The sequence below is a fragment of the Bubalus kerabau genome, chromosome 3 (genome assembly GCF_029407905.1).
Source record: "Bubalus kerabau isolate K-KA32 ecotype Philippines breed swamp buffalo chromosome 3, PCC_UOA_SB_1v2, whole genome shotgun sequence".
Taxonomy (NCBI): domain Eukaryota; kingdom Metazoa; phylum Chordata; class Mammalia; order Artiodactyla; family Bovidae; genus Bubalus; species Bubalus kerabau.
Window position 1 is genome coordinate 130661869 of NC_073626.1, and position 24311 is coordinate 130686179.

General features: G+C 38.7%; 1 protein-coding gene across 2 annotated transcripts in view; it reads left to right on the top strand.

Moving 5' to 3' along the window:
* Positions 1-24311, top strand: part of CNTNAP5 (contactin associated protein family member 5) — a 1047625-nt gene that overhangs the window by 833253 nt on the left and 190061 nt on the right. For both annotated transcript variants that reach the window (XM_055572939.1, XM_055572940.1), the window contains exon 14: positions 4765-4921. In XM_055572939.1, the coding sequence (XP_055428914.1) occupies positions 4765-4921 (157 nt within the window). The remainder of the gene's footprint in view (positions 1-4764; positions 4922-24311) is intronic.

The following is a 24311-nucleotide window of genomic DNA, read 5'->3' on the forward strand; positions in this document are numbered from 1 at the left end:
TGGGACAGTGAAAGTCTATTGAACTTTATATAATTAGGATATATCCCCTTGACGTTTACAGCATAGATTTAAGAAATAATTGAATGGAATGATTATATATAATATAATGTAATGCACACTAATAATTTATATCATTTTATTTAATCATATTGTTTTATAAATCATATCTATTTACATATGTGTGTATATACAGTGGCTTCCCTGGTGACTCAGTCGGAAAACAATCTGCCTGAAGCGCAGGAGACCACCTCCATCCCAGATACATATATACATATATAAAGCTTAATTCTTACATCACCTATGGGTGGAGGCTGTGGCAGGTGACAGCCAGTGATCAGCCATGGGAATAGTTTCTCCAAAGTTCTATGCAGAACTTCAAAGTAACGCATGAGTGAGAGCATTGAAACAAGAGCTGAGACTGATGACCACTGGAGGAAACCGCTCTCTAAATTGCAGAAAGATCCAAGCATCATGTTTGAAGGGGGCAAAGGTGGCCTGAGAGTCAGGGTTATGCTACCAATAATTGGAACTGAGTTGGGACGGACTAGGAGTAACTAATTCCCAGATTAGGTTCAAGTAAGGAACATGTGAGAGTAAAGAAAGGTACTTCCTGAGCAGCTGCTAAAATGTCTGCTCTGACTGCTTCCATTTATGCTTCAGAAGATAGAAAATTAGTTGGGCCATAACAGAACTGATGTTTCTCTGTATATTCCTCATCCTCTCGTGTGCCTCTTTATTCATGTTGCCAACCAAATTGCAATTGAAAGGAGGACCATTGTTGATTATTGTGTTTACTTCCTCATCATCCAACAGAATTTTTGAATGTCGTTGATATTTGATTTGTATTTTATCAGTGATTGTCACAGTAATGCTACGCTGCCTGTTGCCAAACTCAGTGGCATGCAATGTTCAGGACTTACGCTCACAGGTCTGATGTCACATAGGACAGGTGTTCCATGTGCCACATCCTGAGGTCCCCCTGGAGAGGCTGTGATCATCTCAAATATGTTCTCCCACCATGTCAGAGACACCCCGCTCCCAGGAGCAGTGGAAACATGCGTGCTTCTTAAGGTCTATGCTCAAAGCTGATATAACCTCATTGTTTTTTTAAAAAAATTTCTAATTGGAAGATAATTGCTTTACAATATTGTGTTGATTTCTGTCATACATAAGCATGAATCCATCATAGGTATACATATGTCCCCTCCATCTTGAACCTCCCTCCCACCTCTCACCCCATCCCACCCTTGTTCCAGGGACCAAAGCAAGTAGTAAGATGAAGACATCAATGAGGCAGGGATATTCAGCACTTGCAAGAGCCCCACGATACCACATGCTGTGAATCCAATCTCTTCAATGCCCAAAATGTGGAGAAGGGGTGCCAGTTCTCTTCCTGACTACATCATTAATTAGGGCCTTGAATGAAGGCAAATCAGTCACCCTTTTTAATCCTCAGTTTCTCCATTTGTTGCATGTCAACTTGTACTCTACCAGGGAATAAGCACAAACATGGGACATCTAAGAAGATAATTGGTGGTAGTTTAGCTGCTAAATTGTGTCTGACTCTTGTGACCCCATGGACTGTAGCCTGCCAGGCTCCTCTGCCCGTGGGATTCTCCAGGCAAGAATACTGTAGTGGGTTGCCATTTCCTTCTCCAGGGGAAATCTTCCCACCCAGGGAATGAACCCAGGTCTCCTGCATTGCAGGCAGATTCTTTACCGACTGAGCTACAAGGGAAGGCCAAAATTAAACCATAATTTTAAGCTCCTGATTTCAAATTTGTGTGTGTGTGTGTTTTGTCTTTATTTCCTATGTTTCCCATCCTTAAATTTTTGCTCATTGGTATTCAATCAGTCAAAACAATTTGCAAATTTTATAATGATTTCCAGATATGAGGAGGGGACCCCAAGTTTCACTGGTACAGACACTGATAGATTCCAAGCAAAACAAAATCTTGGGATGCTAATGGCACCTCCAGGGGAATAAGGTACCAAATAAGAACTAATTAAACTACTAAAAGGCAACATTTGCACCAGCTTGCATGCACAAGATGGTTGTTTAGAACTAAGACCACTGATAATAACACTATTAATATGATTGCAACCTTAGTTTAGCTTACAAATAAAAATAATCCATGATGACATTGAACTTCACTATGATCAAGATTCTACATAATGGAGGAGAGGTTTGGACAGTGCCAAGAGAGAGAAGTGGAGAGATTTCTTCCCATTTTTTGTACTTAAAGCCAACTTGGGAAAACTTATTCAAACACACAAGGTGTTTTTGGTTTGTTTTTACTTTTGGCTCCTCTGGGTCATCACTGCTGTACAGAGGAATACCGGCAAGCAGAAGCTACCCTTCATTTTTGTCCATGGGTTTCTCATTATGGGTGTTTCTCTTATTGGGGAGCAAAGGGTCTAGGCACATGGGCTTCAGAAGTTGCAGCACGCAGGCTCAGTAGTTGTGGCCCATGAGCTTAGTAGCCCTGCAGAATGTGAAATCTTCCTGGACTAGGGATCAAACTCATGTCCCCTGCATTGGCAGGATGATTCTTATCCACTATACCACCAGGAAAGTCTAAACACACAATGTTTTACCCCTATGTTACCTGGACTCATACACTGGAATGATCCGCTTAAGCTTACCCCAGGCCTGAAAATGCTTTTTGCTCTAAATAAACCCACTTGAATATGGCTTATCTGAGCTAGTGGTCAGAAAGAAAGCAGTTCATTAGAACCAGTGTCCAATGATTTACAGCTGATTGAAACAAAGTAAAATGCATATAGAATTATTCTTTGAAAAGAAGACGGTGGTTAACAGACATCTCTAACTGGAATTCTAATTTAAAAGGTAATAAAGGTAATTGAAACATTTTATTTTTTTTTCTTGTGTACATAATTTCATTCAGAGCAGTTCTATGTTAGAAATGCAAGAATTCTTTTGTTTGTTTTTAATTGAACGATAATTGCTTTACAATATTGTGTTGGTTTCTGCCATATATCCACATGAGTATACCTATGGGAATTGAAACATTTTAGAGTGAAGAGTAGTATTTTTCAGGTGAGGACAGTCCTTCAGTCTGTCTTTCCCCAACCCAGCATCCCTAAGATGCTTTTGGTTTTCATAGTACCCATTTTATCTTTTTCTCATTACTTGCAGGATCTTGGAAGCTCTAGATTGTCATTCTCTTCCTATTTGCCTCAGTGATTTCCATAAGGATATTTGCAGTTAAACCAATTCACAGAAAGTTGTTTCTATTTGTATACATGAATAATTTATAAATTATATATTTGTACATCAGGAGTTGTATATGAAATCAAATCTTGACAAGGCAAAATTCTAAGCTAATATCATTCTCAGATAAATGTTATTATTCTGTTTAAAATGATAAATCATGAAAATAGCTTTCAATAATCGTTTCTTTCATTTTCAAAAGATAAATACACATTAAGTGTATTGTATGCCAAACAGAAACAGATCAGCTATTCCCAAAAAGAACCTAAGCCTAACCTCTTTCAGCCTAAGGTATATAACACCTACATCTCTGCCTATATATATCTGTTGTTTTGGATGTATTATCATCTTCTGGATAATATTTTTATCTGCTTAAATATTTTCAATTATAGAGGATAACTTCAACATATATTACTAAACTTTGCAAAGAAAAAAAATGACAGGGACAAGACTCAAAAAAAGTTTTCTATTAATTACATAAACCACAAATTAGAGGTTACATACTAGCTTTGTATGGGTTAAATATGACATACAAAGGGATTTTATTGACCCATGCAGTATTGACTTTCATAATATTTTTGTCCAAATCTTTATACTTGAAATATTATGACTTTTTAAAAAATTCAAAAGATATGATAACCTTGGAGCTAGTGTTTGTCATGACAGAAATCAGTGGGGGGTAAAACAGAGCCATCCTGTCCTCTGAGCCAACATTCCCTCCCCAACTTTCATGTGTACCCCTCCCCACTGAGAACTAAGGTCAGGCTAATTTTGGCCCTCATGCTATTGTTTATCCTTTTGTAACTTAAAAAAAATTGATTTTTGTATATATTCAATTTTATTGGTCTAAAATCTAGCCCAGTGTACTCAATTGTGATATGCCTGCCAGATTTGATTAGCATCTGAGCTTGTGACTCTGAGTCTGAACATTGTCAGAACTCAATATTCTTCTCTAGAGATACTTTTCACAAAAGTGTATATATATGTGTATGGATATATCTCTGTGTGTGTGTGTGTGTGTATATATATATATATATATATATATATATATATATACAGAGAGAGAGAGAGGGAGAGAGAGAGAGTGAGACCAAGGAAGAGGAAGGTGAAAGAGGAAAAAAGAAAGGAAGAAAGAAAGGGGAAGAAAAAACAGAAGGGAAGAGTGGAAAGAAGGAAGAGAGGGAGGGAGGGAAATATGTATATATGTATATCCTTTGCTCTCTTGCTTCCTTGCTTGCTTTTCTTCTGTTCTTTCTTCCCCCTTTTCCTTCCTTTTCTTTTCTTTTTTCCTATCTCTTTCTTTCTCTCTTTCCTTGCATCTCTCTGTCTATGTGTGTGTATGTACGTATGTGTACACATAGATATCTATACACAAATACTCATATAAATACTTTCATGAAATGTATTTGTACGCATGTACGTTCAATGTATATATATTCTTCAAGACATTTTCCTCTCAGTTTCTGTGACACCATCTGTGCTATGTCAAGCTTGCTCCATTCTGACTTGTGAAGCATCTTGTTTTTCAGATGGAACTCCATTGACCTGGTGGATTGGGCGGTCCAATGAAAGGCAACCCTACTGGGGAGGCGCCCCTCCTGGAGTTCAGCAATGTGACTGTGGCCTGGATGAGAGCTGCCTGGACATTCGACACTTTTGCAATTGTGACGCTGACAAGGATGAATGGTAATGGGGATGCTGATTTCTCTGCACTTGTGGAGGAAGCCCACTAAGAGATGTATAAAATATCCCATAAAATAAAGGAACATGAATGAGAAATTCCATATGAACTAGGGCTTCTTAATGATGGTGATCATTTTTAACTCTGGAAATTGCCAGTCCTGGTACTTTTAGGGCTATTACTAAAGTTTGTAACATAAAGCATGTGGCAACACCATCATCTTATATTCTCAACATTCCATTTTCAATGTGAGAACGAAATGTAATATTTAGCTTTGCAATTTAGCTGGCATTTCTATAATGTGTAGAATATAGGCTTTGGGAAAAAATATGGGAGATAGGAATGTGTAATTATACAGACTGTTTCTTTATTGTTGCATTGTCTCACTGATGAATGACCCAGCCACCAGCCAACCCTATTATTGCCAGTAAAAATAGAGAATTTATGCTTATTGAACATCGATTTAACCTTCATAACAACCCATTAATTCTTTTGTATTTTTTATCAAAGTACAGTTGGTTTAAAATGTAGTGGTAGTTTCAGGTGTACAGTACACACAGGCTTACATACACACACATACATCTTTTTCAGATTCTATTTCCTTATAGATTATTACAAGTTATTGACTATAGTTTCCTGTAATATACAGTAGATCCTTTTTATGATTAAAAAAAATTTATATTGGAGTGCACTTGATCTACAATGTTGTGTTAGTTTCAAGTGTATAGCAAAGTGATATAGTTATACATATTTTTTTTTTAACTTTGCTCAATTGTGTCTGACTCTTTGTGACCCCATGGACTATGTAGTCCATGGAATTCTCCAGGCCAGAATACTAGAGGCGGTAGCTGTTCCCTTCTCCAGGGGACCTTCTCAACCCAGGGATCAATCGAACCCAGGTCTCCCGCATTGCCGGTGGATTCTTTACCAGCTGAGCCACCAGGGAAAAGCCCCAGATACACATAAACATATAGCTATTATTTTTCAGGTTCTTTTTCATTCAGGTTATTACAGGATACTGAGTAGAGTTCCCTGACCTATACAGTAGTTATTTATTGGTTACCCATTTTATATATAATAGTGTGTATCCATTAATCCCAAACTCCTAATTTATCCTTTCCCCCCTTTCCTCTTCAGTAACCATAAATTTGAGAAAGAAAGCAAACCTATTAATTTTTTATGATCCTCTCACTTTGGCATCTTACAGTTGAGGAATGTAGATTACAGAGAAATTAAATTATTTTCTCACTCATCTATTAAAAGGGAGATCCAGAATTTGAACTCCCCAATACCAGGTTACTTTTGTAGATAAATTTAGTTTTTAGTTCTCATGGCCATGACATCTACTTTTCCTTTGCCCTCCTGGTCAATTGCTTGGTTTTTCACTGTAGTGATGGTGAAAATATGCACAGAACATTTCCAAAGACAGTTTGGTTTTGAAAAATTTAAGACCTTCTTTGGTTTTGGTTTTGTAAATTGTGCTTGCTTCATCAAGTACTGCTCAAGTATAGTTAAGAATTCCTGTGTCAAACTGCTCCCAACCTAGTGGAAATGACTTTTAAGTGTTTTTCTTTCACTGTTTTAGTTGATAACACCAAGGACTGTTTCAGATAAAATTTTAGGTCTGCTTTAAACCTTAGTTCAGTGAGGAAAAGATCAAACATATGGCTCCATCAGGCTCCACTAAATTGTCCATGGATTCGGAATGTTTTAGGCTGCTTGGGTCCTGAGTCATGTCACCTGGGTCCCTTCTCCTAACATGGCAAATCAGATAAAGTTAACTGGATGTCTCCATTCTTTGGGGTCTCCACCCTATCTGCAGAGCCTTCTATCTCATCTTATAGATCTGCAAATAAAAAATAACTCTCCTTCTTTTTGAATATTGAGTCTCTTTTAACATTACTTCCCCAAAGTCTTATCCTTTGTACAGTATAAGTTGATGGTAGCTAGCTGAATAGATGAATGTAATAGACCTTTGAGGAGAAGTGATCCCAAAATGGCAACTACAAGCTTGAGAGACATGTGAAAAAGTGACATGATTGTGTGGCCAGGAAAACATAATCAAAATCCTCTGCAACCAGCAGTTTGAGTCACTCATTATATTTTGATTCTTTAACTTCTTTTCGCTGTGTGCTGACATTAGAAATGTATGAATTTATAGACTTACATGCAAACACCTTTGTTTTATTCTGTATCATCAGAGAAGATAGTAAGGGGGGTTAGAATGTAAAGAGTCATTGAGAAGGGAAAGTGTTTCTCCTGAGTGCCTTCAATTTTCTTTTTTTTTTGGTTGAATGCTTAATCTTCGCTCACTTTTTCCTTTGGTGAAGCCCTTCCCATACCGAATGCTGCCTTAGTGTCATCCTTTGCTAGGGAACAAATGACCAGAGCTGGACTTAATTTACTAAACACTGAGGGAGAGAATCACATCACATCACTTAAAAGTGGAAAATTAGACTATCAAGTATTGAAGTGCCTCTACCCTCCCTTCTCCGGGACTTTCCATCAATCATCTCATCTACTCTCATTCCAGAATCTCCTTCCTTTGACCTTCTCAGTTGTTCGCTAGCCTTTGAAGCCCTCCTCTTGACTTAACTTCATCATCAAGGCTGTGCTCAGGAAAACTTTTCCTCAACTCTGGTGCCATCATACCTCCACCAACTTAGGTTATGGCATATTTCATAACCTTTTACTGTCCCTTTAAAGCCAGGGGGAAAGTTTTATCATGTGCCATTTTATGTGGCAAGTAACCTTGATTACAGCATAAACATTTAATTTTAGATGTAGGTTTTGTTCAACAATTAACCTATGAAGGATCAAGAGAAATGATCTGACTGTCCCTCTGAAAAGATGCCCACTTCACCCATGGATGTTCTAGAGTTATGTTGAGCATATCATATATAGATTATATATATAATATACAGTATATATATAAAATACTAAGAACCTTTCAGGATGTGATATTGTTAAGTGACAATATTATCTAGGGGTTGCGATATATTAAATCACTATATACTAAATGAAATTCTTGCCCAAATTAGCTTTCTGATTCACTTTTCCAACCCAGGTGAAATTAGGAATTTCCTTCTATCATTCTCATAAGAGAGTAGATTCTAATTTTTTTGGCCCTGTGGCATGTAGGATCTTAGTTCCCTGACCAGCTATCAAACCTGTGTCCCCAGCTTTGGAAACAGAGTCTTAACCACTGGATTACTAGGCAAGTCCCAGCAGATTCTGATTTAACTCTTCTAGATTTCATTTTCTTAGGACAAGCTATAATCTGTCATCAGTGATTCTGGGAAATAATTTGTTATACAGGCAACTGGGCATACTATTCCATCTGACATTTACTCTTAAATCATTTGTCAAAAGAATGCCTACTCTGGGCAGTTAGACAGTCTGCTTTACAGAGAAAGTCAGGGGCATATAATTCTTACCCTTGAGGAACTTTCAGGGCAGTGGAATAGTAGAGGCTAATTATTTAGAAATAAATGCATTAGTGTGATAAGTTTCATTATACGTATAAGCACAGGTTTGTCCGACCTAGGGTGCACTTGGGCTGGGATAGTTTAATTTCAAGGAAAAGTATAGGTAAGTTTTGAAGAACCAGAAGAAGTAACAAAAGGTAGTATAGTACAGTTAAGTGCTGCCATTTATTCAGACACAGAAATGTAATAATATAAAAATTGCTACTTCTTCAAAATAAAAGTATCTTAGTGTAGTTTTTGCAGTTTTCATGTGTGTAATTTACACGATATGTAGACAGGGAAGAAGATCAAATCCAGATCATGAAGCTCATTGTATGTGAAATAACAATGAAACAGCTTTGTCTGTAATAGGGATTGTGGACATGGAATATACACTCAGAATGAAACCTGGCATAGCCTTTTTGAAATGTGTTCGTTATTATTTAAAGTACAAAATCTAACACCATTGGGGAATAATTATGTTCCTTAACATTCCTCCAACCTGATTCTTAGATAACATGTGGTCAAGCCGGCTTTCCTTGCATTTCAAATTTTTGTTTCAGACAGGCATGTTCCTTTTGATGTCTGAGTGCTTGTAAGAAAGCTCAAACATGTTTACCTCATAAACTTCCCTTAAGTTTCTGCCCTTGGTAAAGTTAGTCAGAATTCTGACTTGGGCTAGTATAGCACTTAGTAGATAGCACATTGATATATTACAAGTCCTAGATAATATTGTCTCCCAAAAATGTCAAGTGTCAGAGAAAGACAAATATCATAGGATATGGTTTATATGTGGAATCTGAAAAAAATGGCACAAATAACCTTATTTATAAAGATAAACAGACTCACAAATCTAGAAAACAAACTTATAGTTACTAAAGGGGAAATGTGGTAGAGGGATAAATTATGGGTCTGGAATTAACATATACATACTTCAGTTCAGTTCAGTTCAGTTTGCTCGCTCAGTCGTGTCCGACTCTTTGCAACCCCATGAATTGCAGCATGCCAGGCCTCCCTGTCCATCACCAGCTCCCGGAGTTCACTCAGACTCACATCCATCTAGTCAGTGATGCCATCCAGCCATCTCATCCTCTGTCGTCCCCTTCTCCTTCTGTCCCCAGTCCCTCCCAGCATCAGAGTCTTTCCAATGAGTCAACTCTTCGCATGAGGTGGCCAAAGTACTGGAGTTTCAGCTTTAGCATCATTCCTTTCAAAGAAATCCCAGGGATGATCTCCTTCAGAATGGACAGGTTGGATCTCCTTGCAGTCCAAGGGACTCTCAAGAGTCTTCTCCAACGCCACAGTTCAAAAGCATCAATTCTTCGGCACTCAGCCTTCTTCACAGTCCAACTCTCACATCCATACATGACCACAGGAAAAACCATAGCCTTGACTAGACGGACATTTGTTGGCAAAATAATGTCTCTGCTTTTGAATATGCTATCTAGGTTGGTCATAACTTTTCTTCCAAGGAGTAAGCGTCTTTTAATTTCATGGCTGCAATCACCATCTGTAGTGATTTTGGAGCCCCAAAACATAAAGTCTGACACTGTTTCCACTGTTTCCCCATCTATTTCCCATGAAGTGATGGGACCGAATGCCATGATCTTCGTTTTTTGAATGTTGAGCTTTAAGGCAACTTTTTCACTCTCCACTTTCACTTTCATGAAGAGGCTTTTTAGTTCCTCTTCACTTTCTGCCATAAGGGTGGTGTCATCTGCATATCTGAGGTTATTGATATTTCTCCTGGCAATCTTGATTCCAGCTTGTGCTTCTTCCAGCCCAGCGTTTCTCATGATGTACTCTGCATATAAGTTAAATAAGCAGGGTGACAATATACAGCCTTGACGAACTCCTTTTCCTATTTGGAACCAGTCTGTTGTTCCATGTCCAGTTCTAACTGTTGCTTCCTGACCTGCATACAAATTTCTCAAGAGGCAAGTCAGGTGGACACACTACCATATATAGAATAGGTAATCAGCAAGGACCTACTATATAGCACAGTGAACTATACTCTGCAATAACTTATAAAGGAAATGGGTACCCTGTAATAACCTATAGTGGAAAAAATCTTAAAAAGAATATCTATATCTATATATATATCACTGAATTATTTTGCTGTACAACTAAAAAGCCTCTTGATGAAAGTGAAAGAGGAGAGTGAAAAAGTTGGCTTAAAGCTCAACATTCAGAAAACGAAGATCATGGCATCTGGTCCCTTCACTTCATGGCAGATAGATGGGAGAACAGTGGAAACAGCGTCAGACTTTATTTTTTGGGGCTCCAAAATCATTGCAGATGGTGATTGCAGCCATGAAATTAAAAGACGTTTACTCCTTGGAAGGAAAGTTATGACCAGCCTAGATAGCATATTCAAAAGAAGAGATATTACTTTGCCAACAAATGTCCGTCTAGTCAAGGCTGTGGTTTTTCCAGTGGTCATGTATGGAAGTGAGAGTTGGACTGTGAAGAAAGCTGAGTGCTGAAGAATTGATGCTTTTGAACTGTGCTGTTGGAGAAGACTCTTGAGAGTCCCTTGGACTGCAAGGAGATCCAACCAGTCCATCCTAAAGGAGATCAGTCCTGGGTGTTCATTGGAAGGACTGATAATGAAGCTGAAACTCCAGTACTTTGGCCACCTCATGAGAAGAGTTGACTCATTGAAAAAGACCCTAATGCTTGGAGGGATTGGGGGCAGGAGAAGGGGACAACAGAGGATGAGATGGCTGGATGGCATCACTGACTCAATGGATATGAGTTTGAGTGAACTCTGGGAGTTGGTGATGGACAGGGAGGGCTGACGTGATGTGGTTCATGTTGTCGGAAAGAGTCAGACATGACTGAGCAGCTGAACTGACTGAACTGAACTGAATAACTAAGAGTAACACAACATTGTAAATCAACTATATTTCAATACTTTTTATGTTTATTTCATAGGAGGATAATTACTTTTTAGTACTATGATGGTTTTTGTGATACATCAACATGAATTTGTCCCCCCATCCCTCACCCCCTTCCACCTCCCTCACCACCTTATACCTCTAGGTTGACTCAGGGCACTGGTTTTTGGTGCCCTGCTTCATGGATCAAATTTGCTTTTTAAAAGTATCATAAAACAAAATTAAATTAAAAATAAAAGAAATGGGGGAAAAGTCTCATATACTGAAGTCTTCTTAGCATTGTATACACTATATCTCATATAATTATCTCAACAACACTTGAGGTTGGTTTTATTATCTCTTTGCTCCAGAAAAGGGAACCAAGTCTCTGAAATGCTAAGCGACTTGGATAAAGTAACATGTCTAAGGGGCTAGAATGGGAAATTCCAGCTGAGTAGAAGTCAGTACCCTTGCTGACTGCATCCAAGGAGTTGCTAAGTTTGCATTTTGTATAGCAGCCAGTGAGGATGCCAAAGAGACCTCTCCTGGGGCATCTCGAATCATAATCACTGCAAGGTATATTTTGCTTTCTGCTAAGCCAAGTAGAGCCTCAGTTGTCTTCCAAGACTCTAGTAATTGATAATTTTTTATTCTGTTTTGAGCAACCTCTGTAACTGAGTTACTTGCTATCATATATTTCAATGTTGTTGTTGTCTGGTCATTAAGTTGTGTCAGACTCTTTGCAACCACATGGACTACAGCAATGCCAGGATTCCCTGTCCCTCACCATTTCTTGCAGTTTGCTCAAACTCATGTCCATCAGTGGTGCCATCCAGCCATCTCATCCTCTGTCATCCCCCTCTCCTCCTGCCTTCAATCTTTACCAGCATCAGGGTCTATTTCAATGAGTTGGCTCTTTGCATCAGGTGGCCAAAGTATTCTAGCTTCAGCATCTGTCCTTCCCATAAATATTCAGGGTTGATTTCCTTTGATGAGGTTTGATGGGTGCCAAGTAAATAAGAAAAAATGAGTATGCTCTGGGTATAGATGAAAGTAAAGCAGCTCTGAAGATGGATTAGAGTGGAGGGAGGAAACACCCCAAACACGATTCCTTTGAATAAAAGGAAGCCTCAGAGAGACATCTGAACAGGTGTACTATAGAGCTGACTTCTGCAGGGGTTTCCATCCCTGTCGAAGAACTAAAAAGGAAGAAAGAAAGAAATGAGAAAACTTGTAATGAATAACAGTCTCACAGTGAATGATTGTTTGCACAGGAACTTCTCTTCAATAGAATGACTCATCCTCTAGACCTCCTCTCAGTTGGGGGTTTTCTGACTTAATAACTTCAGACGAATGGGCTGCTGAATGCAGGAAGGGAAGTTGGCAAACAGCTCATGCCTAGAGATCTCACAAGACAGCGTTTGGAGGTGGAAAAACAGTCATTTGGGTGGAAGAAAACAAATTGGGACATAAAGGATGGTTGTAGCACAATAAAAACAATATTGGGTGCTGAGATGGAGGAGCAGAAAGCTGGTCCAAAGTGTGCCTCCTCTCGATGGCCCCGGACCCGGATGAAAAGTTTTCTCATCCAAACAACCAGGTAGAACTAAGATGAAGCTCTCTTTTCTAACAGCAGGACATACTTGAATTTATTCATAAGCAACCATAGATATTTTATGTGATTTTCAGTCACTCTGTTCTTTGCCTCTTGTCTTTACTTCTCCCTTGTATAAATGACATGGCACAGAATAGAAAGAGAAAATGGTATAGAGTTTATATTCTGGTCATCTGATCATCAAAAAAAGGAAATCTATTGTTCTTTTTTTTTTTTTTTTAAAGCAAGATTTTTAGGTTATTCTTTTTTACTCAGTGTGTGGCATCCTGGAGCTTCAAATCACTGTTAGCCCTTGATTGCACTTCTCTGCCACCAAGAAATTATCTAATAAATGGTGCTGAAGCCATGAAAGTATAATGGGTGGATGACTTCGAGTAAAGGCATTTTTACCTCTCTTTTTTTTGCAAATTGGGCTATGATCATTCTGGGATTAACAGATATTTACTGCAGTGTTGACTGTTACCCACCTTTTATTTTCTCACCAGAAATATTTACTCAAAGTTTAAACTTTTTTGCTGCAGATTGATTTTCTCTCAGCTATCAAAGATAGTCAGAAGTGGTCATGCCGCTCCCAAAGCTATATTTTTATACATTTGCCTTGAGCTGTTTTCTTTGTAAAGACAGGTCTAATCCAGTCCCACAACCTTGACCTTCACAAGGGCCCTTCACTCCTTTCCTTGGAGACTTAATGAGACAATTGCCTTGGGGAAAATGATGCTGGTTACATCCAAGGGTTTATGGTTTTGCTGTTTCTTCACACAGGCTATTCTTTGATCTTTCAGACCTCTTTTGATTTCCCCAAAACCACTGCCTCTGGGATTCCTACCCTCAGAGAAGCGATGGTGCTTCAAACTAGGTAATGTCATAAGATGGGGCAGGAATTCTGAAATCTGGAAAAGAAAGACTCTATTTCTTATTTTAAAAAATAGTACTGTACAATCTCTACTGGAAGAAATTTTTTATTCATAGATCTGTTTATGAGCTATTCCAGCGATTATGAAGGGTTCTCTGGGTTTTTACTCTCTCAGTCCTCGATTTCCATGTGCATCTAGCAATATAATCAGAGCCAGAGCCTTGCGTTGGAAAAAGTGTGCTTGGCACATGGTAAGTTCTTCATACATTAACTTCTGAGTGAATGAATGAATCAATGAGTTTTTTTTTTTTTTTCCTTTCTCCCCATACTCTCATCCTGGACAAATATGCTTTCTCCTTGCTGGTTATGTTCTGCTCTTTTATTCTGTAAATTGTCACTGAAAGTATATATCCTGGAGCAACTTGTTTATACTAACAACCCTATGACTGGGTTTCAGATTGTTTTTAAATAGAGTGTTTTGCAGTGTATCTGATAGGAGATGAAAGAAGGCATCACACACTGAAGAATAAAAGGAACAATACAAAAATTGGAAAGCACAACTTATAATCAGGGATTGATATTTTAAAACTAACATATCACATCACCACTTTATCGAAATCTAGATGTAGCACAATAGTTAATACTTTGCCAAGGGTAGCATTAAGGGATATTTTTGTTTCTGTGTTTTTTATTCAATAATGCTACCATTCTATTAATAACATCTAATTTCAAAATATCTAATAGGTAATTTAAGACCTATTGGTTCTAGGAAACAAAACATAGCTATGAGATATGCTTCTTCTTCTTCTTCTTTTTTTTTTTTTTACAATTATAAAGATCAAAGATGTAGACTGAGGCTTCTATTGCCTCTGTTACCTGTCCACCTGTACAACTTCATAATCTCTAGATTTTATGTAGAGTCACATTTCTTGGGTAATTGCAGAACTGTGAGTATCCGAAATAGATAGAACTCAAAGTCAATGTCAAGGTTAAAAATGTGCATTTCTTTAGTAAATTTTATACAACATTTTGATGTGGGCCATTATTGTATACCAAAATATTATAATTCTACTTAGTGCAATGAGTCTTTGGCTTCTATTTTAATGTGCTGACTTATCACTCAGTATATGGCATTACTCACCTAAAAGTAGCTCTTAGAATAAAATTAGATGAGCTGCTTACCTTTTTGGACACTCTTTAAGTTTGCTTATAGCTGTCAGTTTTGACTCAGCAATGTGTGGGGAGAATAATTTTTTCTGATTTTTAAAATTTAGAAGTTTTTAAAAATCACAATATAAATATGTTTCTTATATCCTTATTATAAATATTCAAATATTGCAGAAATAGTAAATAAAAAAGAAGCTCCTCCTTTATCATCACTAGGAATTATTTTATTTATACCTAATGTGTAAAATTTTAACATTTTACATATTACCTTGAGATAGTAATAGTGGAGCATGTTCAGTCAAAGTGTGAAAGTGAAAGTGTTAGTTGCTCAGTCACATCCGACTTTTTGCTACCCCATGAACTGTAGCCCACCAGGCTCTTCTGTCCACGGAATTCTCCAGATAAGAGTACTGGAGCCGGTAGCCATTCCCTTCCCTAGGGGATCTTCCTGACCCAAGGATCAAACCCTGGTTTCCTGCCCTGCAGGCAGATTCTTTGTGGTCTGAGCCACCAGGGAAGCCCACATGTAGGGTACATCTACATAAAATATCTTCCTATGTATTTGTCATATTTATTAATATTAAAGTTTATCATTTTTCATTGTTTTAATACAAAACATATCATTCTTCAACTTGCTTTCTACATGAAATTTGTCTCAGAGAGCTTTGACTTAGCATCTTTAAATAAGCATAAGCATGAATGCATCCTGTCCATTTTAATGGCTGTAAGGTAAAGTTGTACCATAGCTTATAGCTTGTCATAACATTATAAACATTTTATTTGTAAATGATATTTTACTATTAGAAAAAGTGTTGCAATGAACATTTCTAAGTCTTGACATGCTTTTTTAAAAAAATTTAATTATTAGTATTTCCATTGCATAGCTTTCTAGTGTAAGATTGTTAAATCATCCACTTTTCTACTCTGATAGATGTGGCCAAATTGCAGAAGGGACTTTGGACTTTATACAGACCACAAAGGTGTCAGTTCAGAGCTGGCCTCCCTGACCCTGGGGTGAGCAGGTGGCTTTACCACAGAACTCACTAGATCTGCAGAATTCATTAGCGTCAAAACAGAGCCACACAGACCCTTCAATTGACCCAACTTTGATTGCCAGGGAGAAGGATGGGGAAAAGGAATAGTTGGGAGTTGGGAATGGACAGGTACACACTGCTATATTTAAAATGGATAATCAACAAGGACCTATTGTATAGCACAGGGAACTCTGCTCAATGTTATGTGGCAGCCTGGATGAGAGGGGAGTTTTGGGGAGAATGGATACATGTATATGTATGGCCAAGTCCCTTTGCTGTCAACATGGAACTATCACAACATTGTTAATTGGCTATACTCCAATACAAAATAAAAAGTTAAAAAAAAACAAAAACAACAGAGCCATACAGGGAGACATTTATTACAACCTCTTTTCACTCAGAAATTTCTAGAACCTTTTGCCAGATGTGGACAGCTCTAACAGGACCCTGATGATGTTGGACCCTCCTTTAAATTTTTTTTTTTCTCTGCGTTTGTCATTTCTACTGTGCCTGTTGGTGCTCCAAGTGACATTCCTGCTATTTACAAATATACCCCAGTGTCTTGGCCCTGTTTTCAAAGAGTAGAGTCTTCATCATTAAGAAGAAGGAGGAGAAAGAGGAGAGAGTAAGGAGGAGGAGAAGAAAAGGAAGAATTAATTTTCTCTCTTTTGTAAATCTGTCTTATAGATTTGTAGTGAAAATATTACAAAGTAATATATGTAATAAATACACAGAACACACACAACTGCGGCTGCTTATTCTGGCTGCACCCTCATTTTCTGTATCTAAACTGTAATTTATCTCTATGTCATATTTTATTTTGTAATGGGATGATCAAATCCTGAATTTGTCACTTACTATCATTTAGCCTCTCTGAGTTTCAGCTTCTTATTTGATTTAAGAAAATGGAAAGAAACAGAAGAAAAGAATGCTCATCTCTGGGGAGTGCTGGCTGAGTTGGCATGAATTTGCTCATCTAGCAGACCTACCAGATATTTAGTTCTCAAAAATGTGTTAGTCATTGGTTTTATTATTATTTTATTACTTTTACAGCATCTTAAACTAAGAGGCAATATCAATTTATAGAATTTAGACTAACTTCTTTTGGTTTGTTTTTAATTTTCATTGGAGTATAGTTTTTTCTGTTTTACAATGTTGTGTTAGTTTCTACAGCAAGATGAATGAACACACATATATATATCCCCTCTTTTTTGGATTTCCTTCTCATTTTGGTCACTACAGAGCATTGAGTAGAGTTCCCTGTGCTGTACAGTAGGTTATCATTAGTTAACTACTTTAATTCTACAAAAACTGTACATACCTATATGCAATAAAATAAGAAAATTAACTAGTGTATCAGAGTAATCAAATATATCATTCATCCAGCACACTCTAGGTAAAATAAGGAAAGAGCACTGAAGACCTCACTCCCCAGAATTGGGCTGCCCTCTGAAAGTTCACTGGTAAAACTCATGCTGTCATGGTTGGGGCTGGGTCTGCCAGCTAGAGATAAACCAGAAGATTGCTTGCTAAACGTGTCACCAAAGAGTTTGTGGGCTCCCAGAATTCCTGTCAAGGTGGCCTATGTGTAATCTCAGAGAATGCAGGGCTGGAAAATGATTGCAAGTTAGAAAACTGAAACCTAATCAATTGAAGTGTATCTTGTGTGGAGAAAGCCTGTGTGAACAGAATGGGAGAGTCAGCCTGAGAGCCAGGACAGCTCAAGGACTCAGGACTGGGTCATTCTGGTTCTCTCTGGAGATACTAAATAAACATGGGAAGCACAGCTTCCACTCATGAGACAGCCACTCTCTGTAAGCAGCACACAACGCCTGGAGGATAGGAAAGCACGCTGGTTACAGCAGAAGCTTTGGTTTCCACCCTAGCTTCTCCTGGGCTTCTCCCATGGCTCATCAGGTAAAAAACCGACCAGTAATGCAGGAAATGCATGAGATGTGGGTTCAATCCCTGGGTCAAGAAGACCCCTGGAGAAGGGCATGGCAACCCATTTCAATATTCTTGCCTGAAAAATCCCACAGACAGGGGAGCCCAGTGGATTATGGTTCATGGGATTGCAAAGAGCCTGGGATGACTGAAGCAAGTCAGCACACACTAGCTTCTCCACTTGCCAACACCATCCCCTGAGAAGTCACCTCTTTCCTTAGTTTCCTCTGCTTACAAGCAGGCAATGTTATAACACCATCGTAGGACTGTTGTGAGGGTGGAATGAGATCAGATGTAAAACTCTTATTTGTGTGCTCACCTGGCCAGGGAAAGGCAAGAGGTGGCTCCCATCTCAGGTCCTGCAATGTGAGATGCTCAGCGGAATCCCAGAGCCAGCAGTAGGGTCTAAGAATAGCAGCCCCACACCCACGCAGGGCCTCTATCCTATGGGCCTTTTTCTTTTAGGAAGAACTCCTCCTATAAAAGACAAGGGTGGCTTTAAATAGCAATTTTTGTCTACTCTAATATGTTAAATATTTTGGAATTTGGACCCTTCCTGTAAGAGATAGAGATTTCTTTACAAGGTTTGAAGCAATGAAGCGCATCTTGTCCACATGTATGTGTATGTTTCTGAGCAAGTGGGTAAGTGTGAGAGGGGACAGGGCTGAGGGAGGAGCAGCCAAAGCAGGTCAGGTAACTCTCACCCGGGCCCAGGCAGACTCGGGGCCTCAGAACAAAACTGAAGCCAGGAGGATGAGGATAAGGCAGCGAATAGCAGTGTGAAGAAAGGGAGCTTGATGGACATTGTTGATCAACAATGAGGGAGAAACTGAGGAAAAGAGGAGAAATGAAGCCCCACAGGTGTTCCACCTCAGCAGCTGGGGAGCCCAGGGCCAAGTCATTCACAGAGTAACAAGTAGGGTGGCCAATCCCTGGGAAGGTGACCAGTGGAGGTTTGGGCATATGAGTTAGAGATAACTATTGACATGTAAAAAGATGTTTCGCAGACAGCTGAATGAGTATGTATTCATGACAAAATGCATGTGAGTGTGTGTGTGTGTGTGTGTGAGTGTGTGTGTGTGAAACAGGAAAGAAGGCAACACTAAAATGCTGCAACATGTGGAATAAGTTGGACAGTGACATATTCTGTGGAAAAGAGCAATTCAGTGACATTTCATGGGCGTGGAAGGAGAAAAGGCTAATTTTGGTTAGGTTGGGAGAAGGGTGAAAGAGGAGAAAAAGTATGCAGACATTTTGTGAAGAGATTTTATGGCACTACCGAATCTTCCTTCCTTTCCTGTCTTATCAGGAACACGTTAATCAAATGATGACTACAAAAACCTTAATCCTTGCTAATACTTTTTAAATTCCATTTTATACTCATAAGCTCTGTAGGGCCATTTGCATTTCTTACTAATGAAGTAGCATTGGGTAAACTTTGACTGTATTTATATACCAAGACCTGATTTTGTTTTTTCACATCTATGTGAGAGGAGCCCTGTGCCTTCAGGTTTAAAAAATATTTATAGAAAAAAATACAGTTTCCAAAAATATTAAATATATGCCAACACTGTCTTGTTTTGCCCTTCATATAAGAAACATGGGCGTAAGAAAAACAAATAATTCATAGAGAATGCATATATGTGGAATCTGGAAAAATGGTATAGATGAATATTTGCAGGGCAGGAATAGAGATGCAGACATAGAGAACAGATATGTAGACAAAGCGGGGCAGAGGGGTGGGATGAATTGGGAGATTGAGACTGACATATATACACTACAGTGTGTAAAATAGGTAGATAGTGGGAACCTGCTGTATAGCACAGGGAACTCAGCTCTGTGATGACTTAGGTAGGATGGGGCAGGGAGTGGGGAGGTCCAAGAGGGAGGGGATATAGGTATATGTGTGATTGATTCACTTTGTTTTACAGCAGAAACTAACACAATATTGTAAAGCAGCTCTATACACCCTGCCCCAAAAAAGAAATACTATGAACTGAAATAAAGACTCCAGATAGATATGGCCTGATCAGTGGCAGAGGGGGCATATGCTATGCTATGCTATGCTATGCTAAGTCGCTTCAGTCGTGTCCGACTCTGTGCGACCCCATGGACTGCAGCCTACCAGGCTCCTCCGTCCATAGGATTTTCCAGGCAAGAGTACTGGAGTGGGGTGCCATTGCCTTCTCCAGATGGGCATAAGTGAAGGGATATTATCCTCTGGGGTAGACTACAGTGACCACAGTCAATGTTTTCACATTTTCAACCAAGTGACCCTGGAGCTCTTTTGTCAATCAAGTGACCCTGGAGCTTCTTGTCATGTGATCCCTTAGGTTGTTTTTGTTTATCTGGAAGTCTTAATAAGGAAGACAAGAAGGAAATAACTGTCTTAACCAAAGTCAAGTTATAATTTCTGGCAAATATCAATATGGTATTTAGACTTGTTGGGTTGTTTGTGGGCATCATCCAGCCTTTCTTCCTTCACATCCACAGCAAATGGACAGTATTATGTAACCCACTGAACAGAAAGGTGTGCAGAGTCTCTTGAAATCAGTCCATTCAGATTCAAACAAGAGCTTCTGAGGGACCTGAGGTCTTGAGTTCTTTGTATAATTTTCTAAGTTTATCTACTTTATGAATAATATGTTATTGGTTACATTTGAGTGACTGAGAGAAGAATATAAAAAGGAAAAAAAATCCTCATTTAATCAGCTCAGTCACCCAAGTGATGTTATAAAATAATTGCAGCAGTTATCCAAAAACTGGCTGATGGAAAAATGGCAGCATATAAGTTTTGCTACACTTTAATGACACATTAAGAAATCAGTGACCTCTGCTCTGCAGTCCTTATTTTGGTAAATTCTTCAGATTCAGATAGTAAAACTAAAAAGGAGACTACTTTGGCTAATTCTATGCCATAAGTTTGCTCTTGAGAAAATTTGAGTCTTTTTCTTAATGTTCATGTTTTATCATTAAAACACATGCATGTCTTTGTTTGAATTATTTTTATAGTTTTTAATAAAATATAATTGCTTTACAGTGTTTTACTAGTTTCTGCTGTACAGTGAAGTAAATCAGTCAGGTAGATACCCACATACCCCTCCCCTGCTCCTCACATTGCCTGGAGGAAATGGTGAAAATGAAAGTGTTAGTTGCTCAGAAGTGTCTGACTCTGTCACCCCATGGACTGTAGTCTACCAGGCTCCTGGCTCCATGGAATTCTCCAGGCAAGAATCCTGGAGTGGGTAGCCATTCCCTTCTCCAGGGAATCTTCTTGACCTAGGTAGGGGTTGAACCCTGGTCTCCCACATTGTGGGCAGATTCTTTACTGTCTGAACCACCAGGAAATCAGCCATATGTATACATATATCTCCTCCCTCTTGGACCTCTCTCCGTCCCCCATCCCACTCCTCCAGGTCATTACAGAGCACTGAGCTGAGCTCCCTGTGCTACGCAGCAGCTTTATGCTGGCTATTCACTTTACACATACACAGATGATACCACTCTAATTATAGAAAGCAAAGAGGAACTAAAGAGGCTTTTGATGAGGGTGAGAGAAGAGAGTGAAAAAGCTGGCTTAAAACTCAATATTAAAAAAACTAAGATCATGGCATCCAGGCCCATAACTCCATGGCAAATAGAAGGGGGAAAAGTAGAATCAATGACACATTTCCTCTACTTGGGCTCTAAAATTACTGTGGATGGTGACTGCAGCCATGAATTTAGAAGACAACTGCTTCTTGGCAAGAAAGCTATTACAAACCTAGACAGTGCATTAAAAAGCAAAGACATCACTTTGTCAACAAAGGGCTATATAGTCGAGGCTATAGTCTTTCCAGTAGTCAAGTACAGAGATTAGAACTGGACCTATGCTGAAGATTTGATGCTTTTGAACTGTGGTGACGAAGAAGACTCTTGAGAGTCCCTTGGACAACTAGGAGATCAAACCAGTGGATCTTAAAGGAAATCAACCCTGAATACTCATTGGAATGACTGATACTGAAGCTGAAGCTCCAATACTTTGGCCACCTGATTCGAAGAGTTGACTCACTGGAAAAGACCCTGATGCTGGGAAAGATTGAGGGCAGGAGGAGAAGGGGATGACATAAGATATGGTTGGATGGCATCACCAATTCAATGGACATGAATTGGGCAAACTCCGGGAGATGGTGAGGGACAGGGATGCAGTCCATGTGGTCACAAAGAGTGAGACACAAAGATGCCATGACTGAAGAACAACAGTGTGGTGGTGTAAATATGTGAACTGTAATCTCCCAATTCATCTTATCTTCCCCTTTCCCTCCCTGAGCCCATATGTCCATTCTCTACCTCTGTATGTCTATTCCTGCCCTGGAAATTACCATGACATACCAAATTACCTGGAAATTGTATAGACATATAGAATGTGTCTCTAGTATATTCTTTGTGCCCTTTGAGCTTCCATAGCTGGGACTCTGACTGGCCTGCTCAGTCATGCCAGCTATGGGGCTCCTTTTCTTATTTCCCCTTTAAAATTCTTTGTATTTAATTATTTTTCTTTTTTAATTTTGTATTGGGGTATAGATGATTAACAAACAATGTTGCAATAGTTTCCAGTGTACAGCAAGGGGACTCAGCCCTACATATATATGTATCCATTCTCCCCCAAACTCCCTGCCAACATTTTTATTTCAAAGGTGACTGGGAATTTCTATAGCTATTTATTAAATCCCCATTATGCAATAGTTGACTTATTAACTTTTATATACATTATCTACTTTGACTTTTTACAACAATACCAAATTAGTATTAGTATCCCCATTTAAGAGATTAGGGTTAGCAAGAAGATCCAACCAGTCCATTCTAAAGGAAATCAGTCCTGAATATTCATTGGAAGGACTGATGCTGAAGCTGAAACTCCAATACTTTGGCCATCTGATGTGAAGAACTGAGTCATTTGAGAAGACCCTGATGCTAGGAAAGATTAAAGGCAGGAGGAGAAGGGGACAACAGAGGATGAGACGGTTGGATGGCATCACTGACTCAACAGACATGAGTTTGTGTAAGCTCTGGGAGTTGGTGATGGACAGGGAAGCCTGGTGTGCTGGGGTCACAAAGCACCGGACACAAATGAGTGACTGAACTGAAGAGATTAGGAAATTGAGACCCCAGTGACCTCATGACATCATACAAATAGTGTGCTGAGGCACATGGATTTAACCTGTGCCCTCTAGCCTAATTGCAATGTCTTCCCACTACAACAAAATCATTTCTGTACTTAAAAAGTACATAAGCACCCTTTAGGAAGAGTCTTGTATGTTGTTCCAAAGAAAGACAAAGTCTGTAAAGTGTTTGACCTTGAGAAGACAAGCTCTTCTCAAAAGCCAAAGAAAAACAACTTCGTGTGTAGAACATCAACTCTGCAGCTGCAGACTTCCTGTCTATTAATAGGTACACCATAATTGGTATCATTTTTATGCCATCTCCCCAAATATTCTACCCATTAATTCTTTGAAGTGTTTTAATCAGTCTTGTCATTCACGCATTGAATTAAATCCAGTTTTATTCTCAGTGCGACCCTAAGTGCATGAATAAATTTGAAAAGTCCTAAGCCTGATGCCTAAGGGGCTTGCAAGGCACCCCTCACCTGTCTTATTGGCCAGTGGAGTGTTGGTTACTACCACACTTATTTTTTTTTAAGAATTTTAAATCCATTTTTAAGATTTAAAAATTGAGTAGTTTTATATTGATATTCCAGTCTGGCCCACTGGTCTTACATTTGTGAAGAGCATAATTACCTGTTAGAAATGGCCATAACTGCCTCCTGAAGACAGAACACCATCCTTATCCCAGTCTTCCTCTCTTTCTCCCTCTTTTTCCCACGTGATATTGAAGCTGTGTGTCAGGTTCCACTTATCATAACATAAAGGTGGCTTCACTCATTTTTATTATTATTTTTTTTTGCCCCTGTAGTCATTTGCGTTTATGAAGTTCTTTCTCTCTGTTATTTGAAAGAGATTTTTATTCTTAGAGTGATTTTGTGTATTCCAACACTTTGATAGAAGGACATCAAATTGATGTAGAAAACATGCCATAGCATATGAGGGAAGCAATGGTTGACATTGATCAACAGACTCCAGAATCTACCATTTCCACCTTGAGAATGAAAAAACAAAAACAAAAACAAAAAAAACATGGAGAAATAAGATCCTATAAAGTTTAAATTTAAGTTTCTTCAGGAGACTATATGGGCTTGGTCTTTATTTTGCTTTGGTCATTTGATATTTGCTTTGCAATGTCTCCTAGAAAAAATACTGGAAAATGAAGATTCAAATTTTATACTGTCTAACATTCATAGATGTGCTTTCAAATAAACACAAAAACCTTATTCCATATCCTCTGATTAGCTTCTAAATATGGTACTCAAATTATGGATAACAGTTCATTTCTTTACATT